The 18,526-nt window shown below is 44.8% G+C and overlaps 1 protein-coding gene across 11 annotated transcripts in view; it reads right to left on the bottom strand.

The window, feature by feature from the left end:
• The window catches only part of LOC143788318 (complement factor H-related protein 3-like), a 249,585-nt gene that overhangs the window by 120,312 nt on the left and 110,747 nt on the right, over nt 1-18,526 (bottom strand). For all 11 annotated transcript variants that reach the window (XM_077277890.1, XM_077277889.1, XM_077277888.1 and 8 more), the window contains one exon: nt 1,955-2,060. In XM_077277890.1, coding sequence (XP_077134005.1) covers nt 1,955-2,060 — 106 coding nt within the window. The remainder of the gene's footprint in view (nt 1-1,954; nt 2,061-18,526) is intronic.

Here is an 18,526-nt window from a genome sequence, read left to right on the forward strand (position 1 = left end):
CTTCTCATGCTGCGCTCTTCTATGTTTATTGTGTTACTATTGTAAGGGCTTGCTCCATCTAGAACACCGTCGAGTGCTATCTGATGTTTTATTGCATAGACCAATATCATACCATGGGACAGTGCAGATCTGTGATTGGCATGAGAAAACTATCTCAGCATGCCGCGACTGCATTTGATAATTGGATCATGTGCACTCATACAAGTTTATGAGTCCGTGGGAAACATCGGACTGCACTCACATGTTAACCAAGTGCAATTTGAGTACCACAGACACAGACAATGGAGAAAATGGAGAAATTAAGTTCTCCATCTTCTCCACAACTGTGCTGTGATTCTCTCATGTACGAGAATGCAATAAAATAAAAGTCAGGTGTTAATTTTATATTTTTTATCGTATTTAATTTGTACAGTAAACACTGAAAGCAGGAAAAAAAGGAACGTGCATTAGGTGAGTATAACTGTTTGTTATTTTTAAATAAAAAAATAAAGCTGTGTGTCTTTTTATTTGAAATAAAAAACTTTATTCTGGCTGTGTGCTTATTTACAATATGACTATGGAGTTAGTAATGAGGGCGTTTTATAGACGCTTCTCAATTACTAACTTGTGGGCTTGATGTCACCTGACAATGCAAGGGTGACATGAACCTCACAAATATTACCCCAATTGCCACCGAAACAGGTCAAGTGGGAGGAGCCGGGCAAAGTGCTAGAATTGACTCATCTAATAGATGCACCTTTTCTGGGGCAGCTGCGGGCTGCTATTTTTAGGCTGGGGGGCCAATATCCATGGCCCCCTACTAGCCTGAGAATACCAACTCCCAGCTGTCTGTTTTAGCAAGGCTGGTTGTCAAAAATGGGAGGACTCCATGCTGTTTTTTTAAATTATTTATTTAAATAATGTAAAAAAAGGCTTGGTAACTCTCAGTTTTGCCTGGGTGGTTATCAAAAATACAGGAGAACCCAAGTAATTTTTTAAAATTTCTTTATTTATATTGCAAGTCCTGGCTGATGAATACTCCCTTCAGCCAGCCCCTCTTCTTGCTTTTATCAGCGACAGCAGGTGTAGGCTGATTTGCGTAGTACTCCCATCAAACAATGCCTCTGTGACCAGAGGTAAACTTTTTACCTCTGGTCACAGCTCCAGACTCACGCTGTCATCTGACAGCATGGGGGTCGCAGCGCTCTGACTGCCGGTCAGGGCCTTAGGCTAGGTTCACATTGCGTTAGGGCAATCCGTCAAGCGCATAGCGCTAGCGGATTGTGCTAACGCAATGTTTCTTTAGGGTTCGCATTCATCGTTCCCGCTAGCGCAGATCCCCGATCTGCGCTAGCGAGGACCGGACCTCGGACGCTGCTTGCAGCGTCCGAGGTCCGTCACAAAAGAACGGCACATCGCTAGCACATGCCGAAAATGGCATGCGCTAGCGATGCGCTACAGAGACAAATCATATTGCTGTCAATGGGTGCGCTAACAGACCCGTTGCACGGCGTTAATTGCGACAATTTCGCCATGCAACGCAGTCCGTTAGCGTTAACCCATTAACGCAATGTGAACCTAGCCTTAGGTGTTTCTGGTGCTGTAATGCAGATGACAGTGTGGGAAACACCCAATGTTCAGGATGCCAAACTCGAACAGTAACATGAACTTCCTGGAGAAATCCTTGTTTGGGGTCTGTACCCGAGCAGTAGGTGTTTAGGATGGACCCGAACTTCAATGTTTGGGTTCAACCATCTCTAATGTCTACAAAAGAAATTTAAAAAGAAAGGAAACAGAAGAAAATTTTAAGTATCAAAAACAATTAACGGCTGCGGCAGGAAGGGATTAAACTTCTTCAATGGCATTTGTACTTAAAAATATTTTCTCTTCCGAAAGCGGTGAAGCCCTAGCCTTGTGTACTTGGGAAAACCAATCACATTGCTCTCCAAAGCATAGAGGAAGATTGTATACACACCCTTCATCACAAGAGTATTCCACCTCAGCTCCAAATACAAATTCATATCCATTTTTCAGTTCAAATGTGCCAAAGGAGATGTCTCCGGGATGACCGCATGATTTCTCTGTGTAAAGCAGAAAAATGAAGCAATAGGGTTATTTGTGACATAGACAACACTTTTTTTCTGTGCAATGCTTACTTATATTTTGTAGTAAAATGCTTAATCCTTTCTCTGGATTTTTGAGCAGTCTCTAATTTCCTGGTGTTTTCTAATATATTTTTGAAAGGCTGCAGCCAGATAAATGTTGAAAAGCAATACTGAAATATAAAAAGTTCTATAAAAAATATTTTTTGGTGGTATTTTTCTTCTTGTTTTTAGTGTATTTCACTTTAGTTTGTTTCTTTTCAAAACATAGCCTGCTCTAGATAGGGCCTTTTTAAAAGACATTTTCTCATACATTTTTCTACAGGATTTGAAATATGCCTGAACAAAATGCATGTTAAAAATCTATGACAAAACTGCCTGAGAATTAAAAAACACCAGGTTAATAGTTTTTTCTTATAAGCCAAATAAAAAATAATCCTCAAAAAGGTATGTAAGGAGGAGGCCTATGCAGCCTATGGTGAAGCTGAATGTTATCATCCCACTAAGCTTCAAGGGGTAACATTTCTTCTTTTGGAAAGTAACCAGCCTAGCCTGGCACGTCAGAGTAAAGAGACTTATAACTATAAGCCACGCAATTCTCCTCTGGGAAATTAAATATGCAAATTGCATCATCTGAGAGGAAGAGGACTTGAATTCTATTGCCACCAATTCGATGTACTAATAATAAAAGTCAATATTGAGTCTTTAACGTGCCGTGTCATATGACTTAGGATAAAAGCCAGAACAGTGTGTCTGCAAATTGAGATTCTGGTTTGGCTTTTATCTTAAGTCATATGGCAAGGCTCGTTAAAGATTCGATATTGACTTTTAGATCACTTCTTCCAATAGGTGGCAATAGAGTTCTAGTCCTTTACATCCCTTTGAGTGAAACATGTCTTTTGCCTGAATGCACAGAGATAAGCATTAAGGGGACGCTCACTCTGCTGTATATTCTCTCATGCGAGAGAATTGGGACGATTATGCTAATGGCCCTCAGATCAAACTCTGTCAGAGTTTGATCCGAGTGTCATCAGTGTGATCCAATTCTCTTGCATTAAAAAATCGCACCACTGGTGCGGAGAAGAGGGAGAATCTTAATTTTTACATGTCCTCTATTGACTCTATGCGGAGTACATCGGACTGCATTCCGAAAACATATAAGTGCAGTCCAATGGATCACTCGCACCCATAAACTTTAATGGGTGAATGTGATCCGATTATATGATGCTCTCTCAGAATGCTGTATTTATCATGCCGAATTGGCATGTTTTTACAAATATGCCTCGTTCTTGCATTTACAAAGCGAACAGTTTTTGCTACATATTCGGAGGAGTCACTGTTAGGACTGGCGGAATGCACCAAATAATAATATTAGAGAATATGAGGTGCGTTTGCAGTCCAGGGTCCACCGTGCAGAGATGACACCTGCTGCTGAGAAATGGCGGATGGACGCTTGCTCACACGTGGGTTAGACCTCACCCAGTATGAATGGTAGCTAACTCTGTTGCTTCACAGAGTCGCCATAAATACGCTGTGCCCTGTTAGCAGCCACAGGGTGCAGCTGGAAGACACTAGTGGGATCCCTATGAATCACCCCCACTAAACTGGTGACTGGACTCGCTCTAACCCTCGGTGGCTTTTGAGCCCACGACTGAGGACGCCCCAAGTCAGATGCTGAGTCCAAGCGGGAATTCCCACCCTACACTGACCGGCTGTCAGGAAAGCACACTGATTGCGCACGGTGCCGTACAGGGGGCACTGCGAATAGACACAGAAATGTGTCCTAAGTGTGCAGGTAGCACTGTCGGGCGCTAGGTAGCTTCCACCATTCGTGAGCAGTCATCAACACAAGCAATGGGAATGATTAAGGAGCTTTCATCCATCGACAGACATTCATCTACACACACATGTTATCAAGTTTATACTAGCACATGGCCGTGCAGCCATGCGAACCTTTTATAGCTGTAGCTCCAAAGGACCTTCCTTATGGTCCAATAGAAGCTGCTACAGGACCTGAACATGTGACCCCCGACCTCCAATGAGAGGTCGTCCTGTGGGCATGCTCAGTATGGGAAAAGCAGGACTTAGTCCCTGAAACACCTGCTCGCTGCTGATTAGTACTGGCTACAAAGGCAGAGCCTGGAAAGGCAGCAGTAACCAAGTGCACAGTATCAGCCTGAGCCAGATGCTGGGACCGACGTCTCCGCTGGGCAGGTTCCACTGCGGCTGGAGGAGAATGGGAGACCGCAGCAGACATGGTTCGAGATTCCCCCTGTGCAGCGGCGGGAACTCGACTCCTAACAGTCACAGTACCAAAGGCAAAACTTCACTTCCATGATAAGGAAAGCCTCTGACCTGTATTTTGGCTGCAGAATAGCAGATCAGGACAAGAGTCCCATCTTATCCAGTGGTTGCATTGGAAGAGGAAATATCTGAATTTTCCAGGCCCAATGATCTACAAAGAGCAAACTGATCACACTATTGCTATTTTTGCATGATGCCCCCATTAGGAATGGTGTTTCAAGGCAAAAGAAGTGGACTTTACAGTATCCAAACATCCTTTCTGCATTATGCCCAGTACCACATACAAAAGAACTGATGGATTCAAAAGAACCAGAAAACTTTTCAATGGAATCAAGTGAGGAAAAAGAGGGAGCTTAGCGTGCCACAAAGAATCTTCTTTTCAGGATCCAGACTATTTCAGCGATGTTAACTGACCCACACCTTATAACACAAAAGTGAACTGAATGAATCTTGATAATGATTTTGATCTGCCCAAGAGTACAGCTGAGCTCTTAAGTTCCAGGCTACAGTAGTGTAATCTCCATGCTCGGATTTTTTTTTGTTCCACAACTGTGATAAAGATCTTGACCTATACATTTTCATGGAGTGTGACCTTGTGGCATGCAACAACATCCAGTTTAATGGAGGCTCTGAAGATAAGTCATAATCCAGAGAAAAAGAGGCTCTTCATCAATTCGAATAAAACAAGCCTAAAGACTGTCTTGCTTCATAATGGCAATGCACTAACTTCAATTCCAGTTGGTTATGCAGTCCACATGAATGAAACCTATGACAACATAAACAACTGTTGGGGTACCTGAACTATGACCAACATTTGTTCACCCCTGTGGTGACTTAAAGGTGGTTGCCCTCTTACTTGGTCTCCAGGGTAGATAAACAAACTACTGCTGCTTTCTGTATGAATGAGATAGTCATGCCAGAGAATATCACTGCAATAAAAGATATTCACTACAGCCAGGCAGCAAAAATGTCCTACATCCAGCACTTGTTGACCAATATAAGATTTTACTACCACTATTGCATACAAGTTGGGCCTTATCAACAATTTTGTATAGGTGTGAGTGTGGAGAGGAGTCCTGTCTCCCACAAGAAAATGTTGAGGCAAGTAACATAGTTATTAAGGTTGAAGGAAGACTTTAAGTCCATCTAGTTCAACCCATAGCCTAACCTAACATGCCCTAACATGTTGATCCAGAGGAAGGCAAAAAAACTCCATGTGGCAAAGAGTAAGCTCCACACTGGGGAAAAAAATTCCTTCCCGACTCCACATACGGCAATTAGACTAGTTCCCTGGATCAACACCCTAACAAGGAATGTAGTATATATAGCCTGTAGCATTATACTTTTCAAGAAAGGCATTCAGTCCCCTCTTAAATATAAGTAATAAATCACTCATTACAACATCATACGGCAGAGAGTTCCATAGTCTCACTACTCTTACAGTAAAGAATCTGCATCTGTTATTTTGCTTAAACCTCCTTTCCTCCAGACGTAGAGGTTGCCCCCTTGTCTCTGTCTCAGGTCTATGATTAACCCCTTCCCGACCTTTGACGCCACGTAGGCGTCATGAAAACCCGTGCCAATCCGACCCATGACGCCTATGTGGCGTCATGGAAAGATCGCATCCCTGCAGATCGGGTGAAAGGGTTAACTCCATTTTCACCAGATCTGCAGTGACAGGGGGAGTGGTACTTCAGCCCAGGGGGGGGGTGGCTTCACCCCCCCGTGGCTACGATCGCTCTGATTGGCTGTTGAAAGTGAAAAAGCCAATCAGAGCGATTTGTAATATTTCACCTATGAAAATGGTGAAATATTACAATCCAGCCATGGCCGATGCTGCAATAGCATCTGCCATGGCTGGAGACCCCGATCTGCCCCCCCCACCCCACCGATCGCCCCCCCAGTCGTCCTTTCTGCCCCGATCTCCTGTCCGCTCCCCTCCTCCCTCCTGTCCGCTCCCCCGGTCCTCTTGTCCGCTCCCCCGGTCCTCCGATCCCCCCCCGTGTTCCGATCCCACCCCCCCATACTTACCTAGCTTCCATGTCCCTCCCGGTGTCCGGCCGTCTTCTCCATGGGCGCCGCCATCTTGGAAAATGGCGGGCGCATGCGCAGTGCGCCCGCCGAATCTGCCAGCCGGCAGATTCATTACAAGTACATTTTGATCGCTGTAGTAGGTTCTCTCACAGCGATCAAAATAAAAAAATAATAAATAAACCCCCCCCCCCTTTATCACCCCCATAGGTAGGGACAATAATAAAATAAAGAAAATATTTTTTTTTCTTTTTCCACTAGGGTTAGGGTTAGAACTAGGGTTAGAACTAGGGGTAGGGTTAGGGGTAGGGTTAGGGTTATGGATAGGGTTAGGGTTAGGGTTATGGCATGTGCACACAGAGCGGATCGGCCGCGGATCCGCAGCGGATCAGCCACGGATCCGCAGCGGATCGGCAGCGGATCGGCCGCGGATCCGCAGCGGATCGGCAGCGGATCCGCAGCGGATTGGCCGCGGATCCGCAGCGGATTGGCAGCGGATCCGCAGCGGATTGGCCGCGGATCCGCAGCGGATTGGCCGCGGATCCGCAGCGGATGGGCCGCGGATCCGCAGTGGATTGGCCGCGGATCCACAGCGGATTGGCCGCTGCGAATTCGAAGCAGTTTTCCATCAGGTTTACAGTACCATGTACACCTAAGGAAAACCAAATCCACTGTGCCCATGGTGCGGAAAATTCAGTGCAGAAACGCTGCGTTGTATTTTCCGCAGCATGTCAATTCTTTGTGCGGATTCCGCAGCGTTTTACACCTGTTCCTCAATAGGAATCCGCAGGTAAAATCCGCACAAAAAAACACTGGAAATCTGCTGTAAATCCGCAGGTAAAACGCAGTGCCTTTTACCTGCAGATTTTTCAAAAATCGTGCGGAAAAATCTCACACGAATCCGCAACGTGGGCACATAGCCTTAGGGTTAGGGTTGGAATTAGAGTTAGGGTTGGAATTAGGGCTAGGGTTTGAAATAGGGTTAAGATTAGGCTTGTGGTTAGGGTTACGGATAGGGTTAGGGGTGTGTAGGGGTTACAGTTGTGGTTAGGGTTGGGATTAGGGTTACGGTTGGGATTAGGGTTAGGATTAGGGTTAGGGTTGGATGTAGGGTTACGGGTGTGTTGCGGTTAGGGTTGTGGTTAGGGGTGTGTTGGGGTTAGGGTTGTGATTAGGGTTATGGCTACAGTTGGGATTAGGATTAGGGGTGTGTTGGGGTTAGTGTTGAAGTTAGAATTGAGGGGATTCCACTGTTTGGGCACATCAGGGGTCTCCAAACGCAACATGGCGCCACCATTGATTCCAGCCAATCTTGCGTTCAAAAAGTCAAATGGTGCTCCCGCCCTTCCAAGCCCCGACGTGCGCCCAAACAGTGGTTTACCCCCACATTTGGGGTACCAGCGTACTCAGGACAAACTGGGCAACAACTGTTGGGGTCCAATTTCTCCTGTTACCCTTGTAAAAATAAAAAATTACTTGCTAAAACATAATTTTTGAGGAAAGAACAATTATTTTTTATTTTCACGGCTCTGCGTTATAAACTTCTGTGAAGCACTTGGGGGTTGAAAGTGCTCACCACACATCTAGATAAGTTCCTTCGGGGGTCTAGTTTCCAAAATGGGGTCACTTGTGGGGTGTTTCTACTGTTTAGGCACAGCAGGGGCTCTGCAAATGCAATGTGACGCCCGCAGACCATTCCATCAAAGTCTGCATTTCAAATGTCACTACTTCCCTTCCGAGCCCTGATGTGTGCCCAAACAGTGGTTTACCCCCACATATGGGGTACCAGCACACTCACAACAAACTGCGCAACAAATATTGGGGTCCAAATTCTCCTGTTACCCTTGTGAAAATAAAAAATTGCTTGCTAAAACATCTTTTTTGAGGAAAGAAAAATGATTTTTTATTTTCACGGCTCTGCGTTGTAAACTTCTGTGAAGCATTTGGGGGTTGAACGTGCTCACCACACATCTAGATAAGTTCCATGGGGGGTCTAGTTTCCAAAATGGGGTCAATTGTGGGGGGTTTCTACTGTTTAGGCATATCAGGGGCTCTGCAAACGTAACATGATGCCCGCAGACCATTCCATCAAAGTCTGCATTCCAAAACGTCACTACTTCCCTTCCGAGCCCCGGCATGTGCCCAAACAGTGGTTTACCCCCACATATGGGGTATCAGCGTACTCAGGAGAAACTGGACAACAACTTTTGGGGTCCAATTTCTCCTGTTACTCTTGCAAAAATAAAAAATTCTGGGCTAAAAAAATATTTTTGAGGAAAGGAAACGCATTTATTATTTTCACGGCTCTGCGTTATAAACTTCTGTGAAGCACTTGGGGGTTCAAAGTGCTCACCACACATGTAGATAAGTTCCCTTGGGGGTCTAGTTTCCAAAATGGAGTCACTTGTTGGGAGTTCCTACTGTTTAGGCACATCAGGGGCTCTGCAAACGCAACCTTATGCCCGCAGAGCATTCCATCAAAGTCTGCATTTCAAAACGTCACTACTTCCCTTCCGAACCCCGACGTGTGCCAAAACAGTGGTTTACCCCCACATATGGGGTATCAGCGTACTCAGGAGAAACTGGACAACAACTTTTGGGGTCCAATTTCTCCTGTTACCCTTTGAAAATAAGAAATTGTGGGCTAAAAAATCATTTTTGAGAAAAGAAAAATTATTTTTTATTTTCATGGCTCTGCGTTATAAACTTCTGTGAAGCACTTGGGGGTTCAAAGTGCTCACCACACATCTAGATTAGTTCCTTGGGAGGTCTAGTTTCCAAAATGGGGTCACTTGTGCGGGAGCTCCAATGTTTAGGCACACAGGGGCTCTCCAAACGCGACATGGTGTCCGCTAATGATTGGAGCTAATTTTCCATTCAAAAAGCCAAATGGCATGCCTTCCCTTCCGAGCCCTGCCGTGTGCCCAAACAGTGGTTTACCCCCACATATGGGGAATCATCGTACTCAGGAGAAACTGGTCAACAACATTTGGGGTCCAATTTCTCCTATTACCCGTAAGAAAATAAAAAATTCTGGGCTAAAAATCATTTTTGAGGAAAGAAAAATTATTTTTTTATTTTCACGGCTCTGCGTTATAAACTTCTGTGAAGCACCTGGGGGTTATAAGTGCTCACTATGCATCTAGATAAGTTCCTTGGGGGGTCTAGTTTCCAAAATGGGGTCACTTGTAGGGGAGCTCCAATGTTTAGGCACACATGGGCTCTCCAAACGTGACATGGTGTCCGCTAACGATTGGAGCTAATTTTCCATTCAAAAAGTCAAATGGCACGCCTCCCCTTCCGAGCCTTGCCGTGCACCCAAACAGTGGTTTACCCCCACATATGAGGTATCGGCATACTCAGGAGAAATTGCCCAACAAATTTTAGGATCCATTTTATCCTGTTGCCCATGTGAAAATGAAAGAATTGAGGCTAAAAGAAATTTTGTGTGAAAAAAAGTACTTTTTCATTTTTGCGGATCAATTTGTGAAGCACCTGGGGGTTTAAAGTGCTCACTATGCCTCTAGATGAGTTCCTTGGGGGGTCTAGTTTCCAAAATGGGGTCACTTGTGGAGGAGCTCCAATGTTTAGGCACACAGGGGCTTTCCAAACGCGACATGGTGTCCGCTAACGATGGAGATAATTTTTCATTCAAAAAGTCAAATGGCGCTCCTTCCCTTCCGAGCCTTACCATGTGCCCAAACAGTGGTTTACCCCCACATGTGAGGTATTGGTGTACTCAGGAGAAATTGCCCAACAAAATTTAGGATCCATTTTATCCTGTTGCCCATGTGAAAATGAAAAAATTGAGGCTAAAATAATTTTTTTGTGAAAAAAAAGTACTTTTTCATTTTTACGGATCAATTTGTGAAGCACCTGGGGGTTTAAAGTGCTCACTATGCTTCTAGATAAGTTCCTTGGGGGGTCTAGTTTCCAAAATGTGGTCACTTGTGGGGGAGCTCCAATGTTTAGGCACACGGGGGCTCTCCAAACGCGACATGGTGTCCGCTAAAGATTGGAGCCAATTTTTCATTTAAAAAGTCAAATGGCGCTCCTTCCCTTCCGAGCCCTGCCGTGCGCCCAAACAGTGGTTTACCCCCACATATGAGGTATCAGCGTACTCAGGACAAATTGGACAACAACGTCCGTGGTCCAGTTTCTCCTTTTACCGCTGGGAAAATAAAAAAATATTTGCTAAAAGATCATTTTTGTGACTAAAAAGTTAAATGTTCATTTTTTACTTCCATGTTGCTTCTGCTGCTGTGAAACACCTGAAGGGTTAATAAACTTCTTGAATGTGGTTTTGAGCACCTTGAGGGGTGCAGTTTTTAGAATGGTGTCACTTTTGGGTATTTTCCGCCATATAGAACCCTCAAAATGACTTCAAATGTGAGGTGGTCCCTAAAAAAAATGGTTTTGTAAATTTTGTTGTAAAAATGAGAAATCACTGGTCAAATTTTAACCCTTATAACTTCCTAGCAAAAAAAAAAATTGTTTCCAAAATTGTGCTGATGTAAAGTAGACATGTGGGAAACGTTATTTATTAACTATTTTGTGTCACATAACTCTCTGGTTTAACAGAATAAAAATTCAAAATGTGAAAATTGCGAAATTTTCAAAATTTTCGCCAAATTTCCGTTTTTTTCACAAATAAACTCAGAAATTATCGACCTAAATTTACTACTAACATGAAGCCCAATATGTCACGAAAAAAACAATCTCAGAATCGCTAGGATCCGTTGAAGCGTTCCTGAGTTATTACCTCATAAAGGGACACTGGTCAGAATTGCAAAAAACGGCAAGGTCATTAAGGCCAAAATAGGCTGGGTCATGAAGGGGTTAAAAAGATCATCAGAATGGTCTTTGTACTGTCCCCTCATATATTTATACATTAACATAAGATCACCCCTTAGCCTTCGTTTTTCCAAACTAAATAGCCCCAAGTGTAATAACCTGTCTTGGTATTGCAGACCCCCCAGTCCTCTAATAACCTTGGTCGCTCTTCTCTGCACCCGCTCCAGTTCAGCTATGTCTTTCTTATACACCGGAAACCAGAACTGTACACAGTATTCTAAGTGTGGTCAAACTAGTGACTTGTATAGAGGTAAAATTATGTTCTCCTCATGAGCATCTATGCCTCTTTTAATGCATCCCATTATTTTATTTGCCTTTGTAGCAGCTGCCTGACACTGGCCACTAAATGTGAGTTTGTCATCCACCCATACTCCCAGGTCTTTTTCATTGACGGTTTTGCCCAGAGTTTTAGAATTAGGCCGGAGACACACTGGTGCGAGATACGGCCGCTGGTTAAAAGCAAGCTGTGGCACCTGCACTCCGGAGCGGAGCGTGCAGCTGCATAGCAATACATGGAGCTGCACAGCTCCGCTCTGCAGTGCCGGCGCCACAGCTTGCTTTTAACCAGCGAGACTCGGCCGTATCTCGCACCAGTGTGTCTCCGGCCTAAAGCACATAGTTATACATCTTATTACGTCTACCTAAGTGCATGACCTTACATTTATCCCCATTAAAGCTCATTTGCCATTTATCAGCCAAAGCTTCTAGCTTACATAAATTATCCTGTAATATAAAATTGTCCTCCTCTGTATTGATTACCCTGCGGAGTTTAGTGTCATCTGCAAATATTGAAATTCCACTCAGTATGCCCCCTACAAGATCATTAATAAATATGTTAAAAAGAAGAGGGCCCAATACTGACCCATGTGGTACCCCACTGCTAACCACAACCCAGTCCGAGTGTGCTCCATTAATAACCACCCTTTGTTTCCTATCCCTGAGCCAGCTCTTAACCCACTTACAAATATTTTCCCCTATCCCCATTATTCTCATTTTATGTATCAACCTTTTGTGCGGCAATGTATAAAAAGCTTTTGAAAAGTCCATATACACTACGTCCACTGAGTTCCCTTGGTCCAGTCTGGAACTTACCTCTTCATAGAAATTGATCAGATTAGTCTGACAGGAACGGTCTTTAGTAAACCCATGTTGGTATTGGGTCATGAGGTTATTCCTCTTCAGATACTCCACCATAGCATCCCTTAGAATGCCCTCCAGGGTTTTACCCACAGTAGAGGTTAAGCTTACTGGCCTATAATTTCCGAGTTCAGTTTTTGTCCCCTTTTTGAATATTGGCAGCACATTTGCTATACGCCAGTCCTGTGGTACAGACCCTGTTATTATGGACTCTTTAAAGATTAAAAATAATGATCTATCAATGACTGTACTTAATTCCTGCAGTACTCGGGGGTGTATCCCATCCGGGCCCGGGGTGTAGGGGATGTGAAAGTAAAAAAATTACAAAAACCAAAGTTCAAAATTAGTCCTGAACTCAGTTGGTAACTACAGTATGTTCGATTAAGGTCCAGACCACACATAGTCCTGTGGCCCAATTGTCCTTCAACAGGTAAAATAGAGTGCCTCAAAACTTCTTACAGAGTCTCTGTAGGCTCATAGGCTTGGTTGTTGCAATCACATAAATTTCAACTTATTTACATTATTAATACATTGACATTTTAGTCCCATACCGGGATGAGATCTGACCTCTGGTACTACGGGTGAATCTACGTAGTACAGGTATTGATAGTGACCTGACCGAATTCATTGTGCTTGCTACCACTGGTGTAGTGCACTCTCTATTGGCTACACTATGGGGGACTCTTCGTAGCACAGGTATACCTGATTTTCTAGGATTACCCCTACTCACTGTGGGCATGACAGATTAACTGCTGGCAGGGGGTGGATTCTTTTGCTCAGCTGCTAGTGTGGCATCTGCTGCTGGAGCCTGCTGGCCATCAGATGGGTCTTGGGTCACATCTCTTTCTGGCACTACTAGCTGGGGAAAGGTCAAAACGGGCATGACTATGGCCTGGTTCACTCTTGTCCAATTTAGAGGGAACTCGCCGAGTACTGTGCTGATCTTTTCTTCCACTTCTTCCTTTGGCTGAGGAATGTCTTGATCTTCAATCCTCTCTTTTAGTTGGTTTGGGCATGGTTTTAAACGATCCCTCCACACTACCGCTGAGGTTTCTCCTCCATCTTTACTGATGAGGCACAACTTGGTGTTATCAAAGTCTGAAGGTAAAATGGTGAATGGCTGAACCTCCCACTGATCATCTAGTTTGTGCATCCTCCTCTTTCTTTTGAGAACTTGTTCTTCCAGTACTAAAGGAGTAGCCAGAGCTTGTTGGTTGTAGCTCTTTTCCTGTCTGTCTTGCCTGGGACAAACTTTTCTCTACACATTCTTGCACTTTGTAGTATTGCTGCTGCCGCTCTGTATCCAAGCCTGCATCTGGTGATGTCGTTGCAGGTGTTAGGACTCCTATGTTCGAGTCAATGGGTAACTTGCAAGGTCTCACTCTCATCAGGTAGGCAGGTGTACAGTTGGTGGAGTTCATTGGGATATGGTTGTATAGACCTACCAGATCCGGCAACTTCTCTGGCCACAAGTTTCTCTCTTCCAGGGGCAAGATCTTCAACAGGTCAATTACCACAAGCAATAAGGAGAACTCAAGAGTTTTTTTGCGTATAAAAATAAATATATATTTTATTACATATAATGTTAACAAATATTCATTATAATAATAATACTAAAGACAATACACTCACCGGCCACTTTATTAGGTACACCTGTCCAACTTCTTGTTAACACTTAATTTCTAATCAGCCAATCACATGGCGGCAACTCAGTGCATTTAGGCATGTAGACATGGTCAAGACAATCTCCTGCAGTTCAAACCGAGCATCAGTATGGGGAAGAAAGGTGATTTGAGTGCCTTTGAACGTGGCATGGTTGTTGGTGCCAGAAGGGCTGGTCTGAGTATTTCAGAAACTGCTGATCTACTGGGATTTTCACGCACAACCATCTCTAGGGTTTACAGAGAATGGTCCGAAAAAGAAAAAAAATCCAGTGAGCGGCAGTTCTGTGGGCGGAAATGCCTTGTTGATGCCAGAGGTCAGAGGAGAATGGGCAGACTGGTTCGAGCTGATAGAAAGGCAACAGTGACTCAAATCGCCACCCATTACAACCAAGGTAGGCCTAAGAGCATCTCTGAACGCACAGTGCGTCGAACTTTGAGGCAGATGGGCTACAGCAGCAGAAGACCACACCGGGTTTCACTCCTTTCAGCTAAGAACAGGAAACTGAGGCTACAATTTGTACAAGCTCATCGAAATTGGACAGTAGAAGATTGGAAAAACGTTGCTTGGTCTGATGAGTCTCGATTTCTGCTGCGACATTCAGATGGTAGGGTCAGAATTTGGCGTAAACAACATGAAAGCATGGATCCATCCTGCCTTGTATGGAGCATCTTTGGGATGTGCAGCCGACAAATCTGCGGCAACTGTGTGATGCCATCATGTCAATATGGACCAAAATCTCTGAGGAATGCTTCCAGCACCTTGTTGAATCTATGCCACGAAGAATTGAGGCAGTTCTGAAGGCAAAAGGGGGTCCAACCCGTTACTAGCATGGTGTACCTAATAAAGTGGCCGGTGAGTGTATGTCAGTATGAAAACAAATTGATCCAACTTAGGTGATAGCGCAAGCGCGATCACTAACAGAGAACTGACAGAGTGCAAGAACGGGTCCAAATAATTACTAGCTACCAAATAGGTGTGTACTAACTAACACAGAGCATTGCAATCTTGTGTTAGCTTAGGCGTGACACATATTTAAATACAATGGTCCAAGTCGCGCTGACTTAAGGTACCTTCACACGAAACGACTTTGTAACGATATCGCTAGCGATCCGTGACGTTGCAGCGTCCTGGCTAGCGATATCGTTTAGTTTGACACGCAGCAGCGATCAGGATCCTGCTGTGATGTCGCTGGTCGCTGAATAAAGTTCAGAACTTTATTTGGTCGTCCGATCGCCGTGTATCGTTGTGTTTGACAGCAAAAGCAACGATACCAGCGATATTTTACACTGGTAACCAGGGTAAACATCGGGTTACTAAGTGCAGGGCCGCGCTTAGTAACCCGATGTTTACCCTGGTTACCAGTGTAAAATGTAAAAAAACCAAACAGTACATACTTACATTCGCATCCCCCGGCGTCTGCTTCCCACACTGACTGAGCGCCGCAAAGTGAAAGTGAAAGCACAGCACAGCGGTGACGTCACCGCTGTGCCCTGCTACTGCCGGCGCTCAGTCAGTCAGTCAGTGCAGGAAGCGGACGCCGGGGGACGCGTAGGTGAGCATGTACTGTTTGTTTTTTTTACATTTTACGCTGGTAACCAGGGTAAACATCGGGTTACTAAGCGCGGCCCTGCGCTTAGCAACCTGATGTTTACCCTGGTTACCCGGGGACCTCGGCATAGTTGGTCGCTGGAGAGAGGTCTGTGTGACAGCTCTCCAGCGATCAAACAGCGACGCTGCAGCGATCGGCATCGTTGTCGCTATCGCTGCAGCGTCGTTTCGTGTGAAGGTACCTTTAGTAGCAGCGCTAATCTTATGATAATTAGGCGTCACACCTAACATTTGCTAAGGAACCGCACATAACAAGTAAAGCAGTAAAAAGGTTAATTACCCATATTATGAAGATGTCAGCTCTGCGAGTGATCGCTCTCCCCGACGCGCGTTTCGCGTGACAAAATCTCGCTTCCTCAAGGGGGCGCGTCGGGGAGAGCGATCACTCGCAGAGCTGACATCTTCATAATATGGGTAATTAACCTTTTTACTGCTTTACTTGTTATGTGCGGTTCCTTAGCAAATGTTAGGTGTGACGCCTAATTATCATAAGATTAGCGCTGCTACTAAGTCAGCGTGACTTGGACCATTGTATTTAAATATGTGTCACGCCTAAGCTAACACAAGATTGCATTGCTCTGTGTTAGTTAGTACACACCTATTTGGTAGCTAGTAATTATTTGGACCCGTTCTTGCACTCTGTCAGTTCTCTGTTAGTGATCGCGCTTGCGCTATCACCTAAGTTGGATCAATTTGTTTTCATACTGACATATTGTCTTTAGTATTATTATTATAATGAATATTTGTTAACATTATATGTAATAAAATATATATTTATTTTTATACGCAAAAAAACTCTTGAGTTCTCCTTATTGCTTATGATTATTTCTGAGTTTAGTGTATCTATGTGAATTTATATTGCTGGTTCCTTTATAAGGTCAATTACCACGTGGTTCATTTTCTCGCACATGCCATTTGTCTGCGGATGGTACAGCTTCGTCCTGATCTTCTTGCAGCCATACAGGTTACAGAACTCCTGAAACACTTCTACCTCAAAGGCTAGGCCTTGGTTGGTGAGCATTTGTTCAGGGTAACCGCACGGTCGACAAAAATGTTCTTGGAATGCTTTGGCTGCAGTCTTTGCTGTTTGGTCTTTGACAGGCACGACTACCAGGAACTTTGAGTAATGGTCCATAAAGGTCAAAACATAGGTGTAGCAAGTCCTACTCAGAGTCAACTTCACGTGATCCAAAGCTACCAATTCAAGCGGCTGCTTCGTGATGATCGTCTGTAGTGGGGCTCACTGGTTGTTACGGTCTTTCCTGCGCAGGTTGCATTGGCCACATTCTCAGCACCACCTCTCAATGGCTTTCCTCATGCCAATCCAGTAGAAACTCTCACAAAGTAGGACCTCCAGCTTCTTGAACCTGAAGTATCCTGCTCCATTGTTGTACGCCTCTAAGACCATTGGTGCATCCCACTTCAGGACTACCACGTGCCAGACCAGTTTGTATTTGCGTAAGTTGATGTTCCTCCGACACAGTTTACCCTCATAGATGAACAGCTTGCCCTTCTTCTTCCACAACTATTGCTTTTCCTGTGAAACATCTGAGCCAGGGTGTGAGTCAGCTTGTGTCAGCAACTCCTTTACTAAGCAGACTGCCAGGTCACTATCCTGCATCTCTGCCCATCCATGGTGGAGCAACGGGTTAAACATGGCCTCTTGCATGACATAGCGCTTGTTCCTCATGTAATGGGAGCACTGGGCCGCCTCAGGGCGGTGGAAGGCTGGTAACTTGATTTCTTCTAGCTCTTCTGGGTCCTCTTCCTCGTCTGGTAGATTGGGCATCCAGGACAGCGCATCAGCATTAGCGTTCTTATGCCCCGCTCAGTACTTGATGGTAATCTTGTAGTTAGACAGCCGGGCCATCCATTGCAGTTCCAATGCACCTAGCCTTGCAGTTTCCAAATGAGTCAGCGAATTATTGTCCTTGAAGATGGTAAACTTCGCTGAGGCCAGGTAGTGTTTGAATCGCTCGGTCACAGCCTAGACTATGGTGAAAAACACCAATTGAATGAACTATAGTTGTTGGGGTTCCTTTCAGTGGGATGAAGCTTCCTGTTGGCGTAGGCAATAATTTTCTCTCTGAACTTGTGACAGCACTGCTCCCAATCCCACATTGCTGGCATGAGTGTAAAGTATGAATGGTTGGTCATAATCAGGATACTGTAGGCCTGGACTTCATCTCCCATGAAAGCCAACTTCAACCGGGTGAAGGATTCTTCTAGCCTGCTGTTCCACTCAAACAGAGGATTCTTATTCTTGGCCTTCTTGGATTGGCCCACTAGAAGGGTCCTGCAGGGGTGTGGCTATCTTGGTGAAGCCCCTGATGAATCTCCGGTAGTAGCCTACCAACCCGAGGAACTGCCATACTTCATGAAAGGTGTTGGGTTTTGGCCATTCCCTGATAATGGTGACTTTCTCAGGGTCGGATGCCATGCCTTCTGCACTTACTACATGGCATAGGTACTGTACCTTGGGCTTCAACAGGTGGCACTTGGACAGCTTCACTTTCAGGCCAAAGTTGGACAGGGCTTCGAACACCTCAGCCAGGTGCTTCAAGTGTTCTTCATAGGTTTTGGAGAAGACAATGATGCCATCCAGGTACAACAGAACGGTTTCAAAGTTCTTGTGCCCGAGGTAACACTCTATCATCCTCTGGAACGTCCCCGGTGCATTACAAAGCCCAAATGGCATGTAGTTGAACTCGCTTAAGCCCATGGGTGTTGTGAAGGAGGTCTTCTCTTTATCTGCCTTTGCCACAGGATCCTGCCAATACCCACTGGTGAGATCTAAGGTGGAGAAATAGTTAGCGGATTTCAGTGCAGCTAATGATTCCTCAATT

This window comes from Ranitomeya variabilis, chromosome 8 (genome assembly GCF_051348905.1).
Source record: "Ranitomeya variabilis isolate aRanVar5 chromosome 8, aRanVar5.hap1, whole genome shotgun sequence".
Classification (NCBI taxonomy): Eukaryota; Metazoa; Chordata; class Amphibia; order Anura; family Dendrobatidae; genus Ranitomeya; species Ranitomeya variabilis.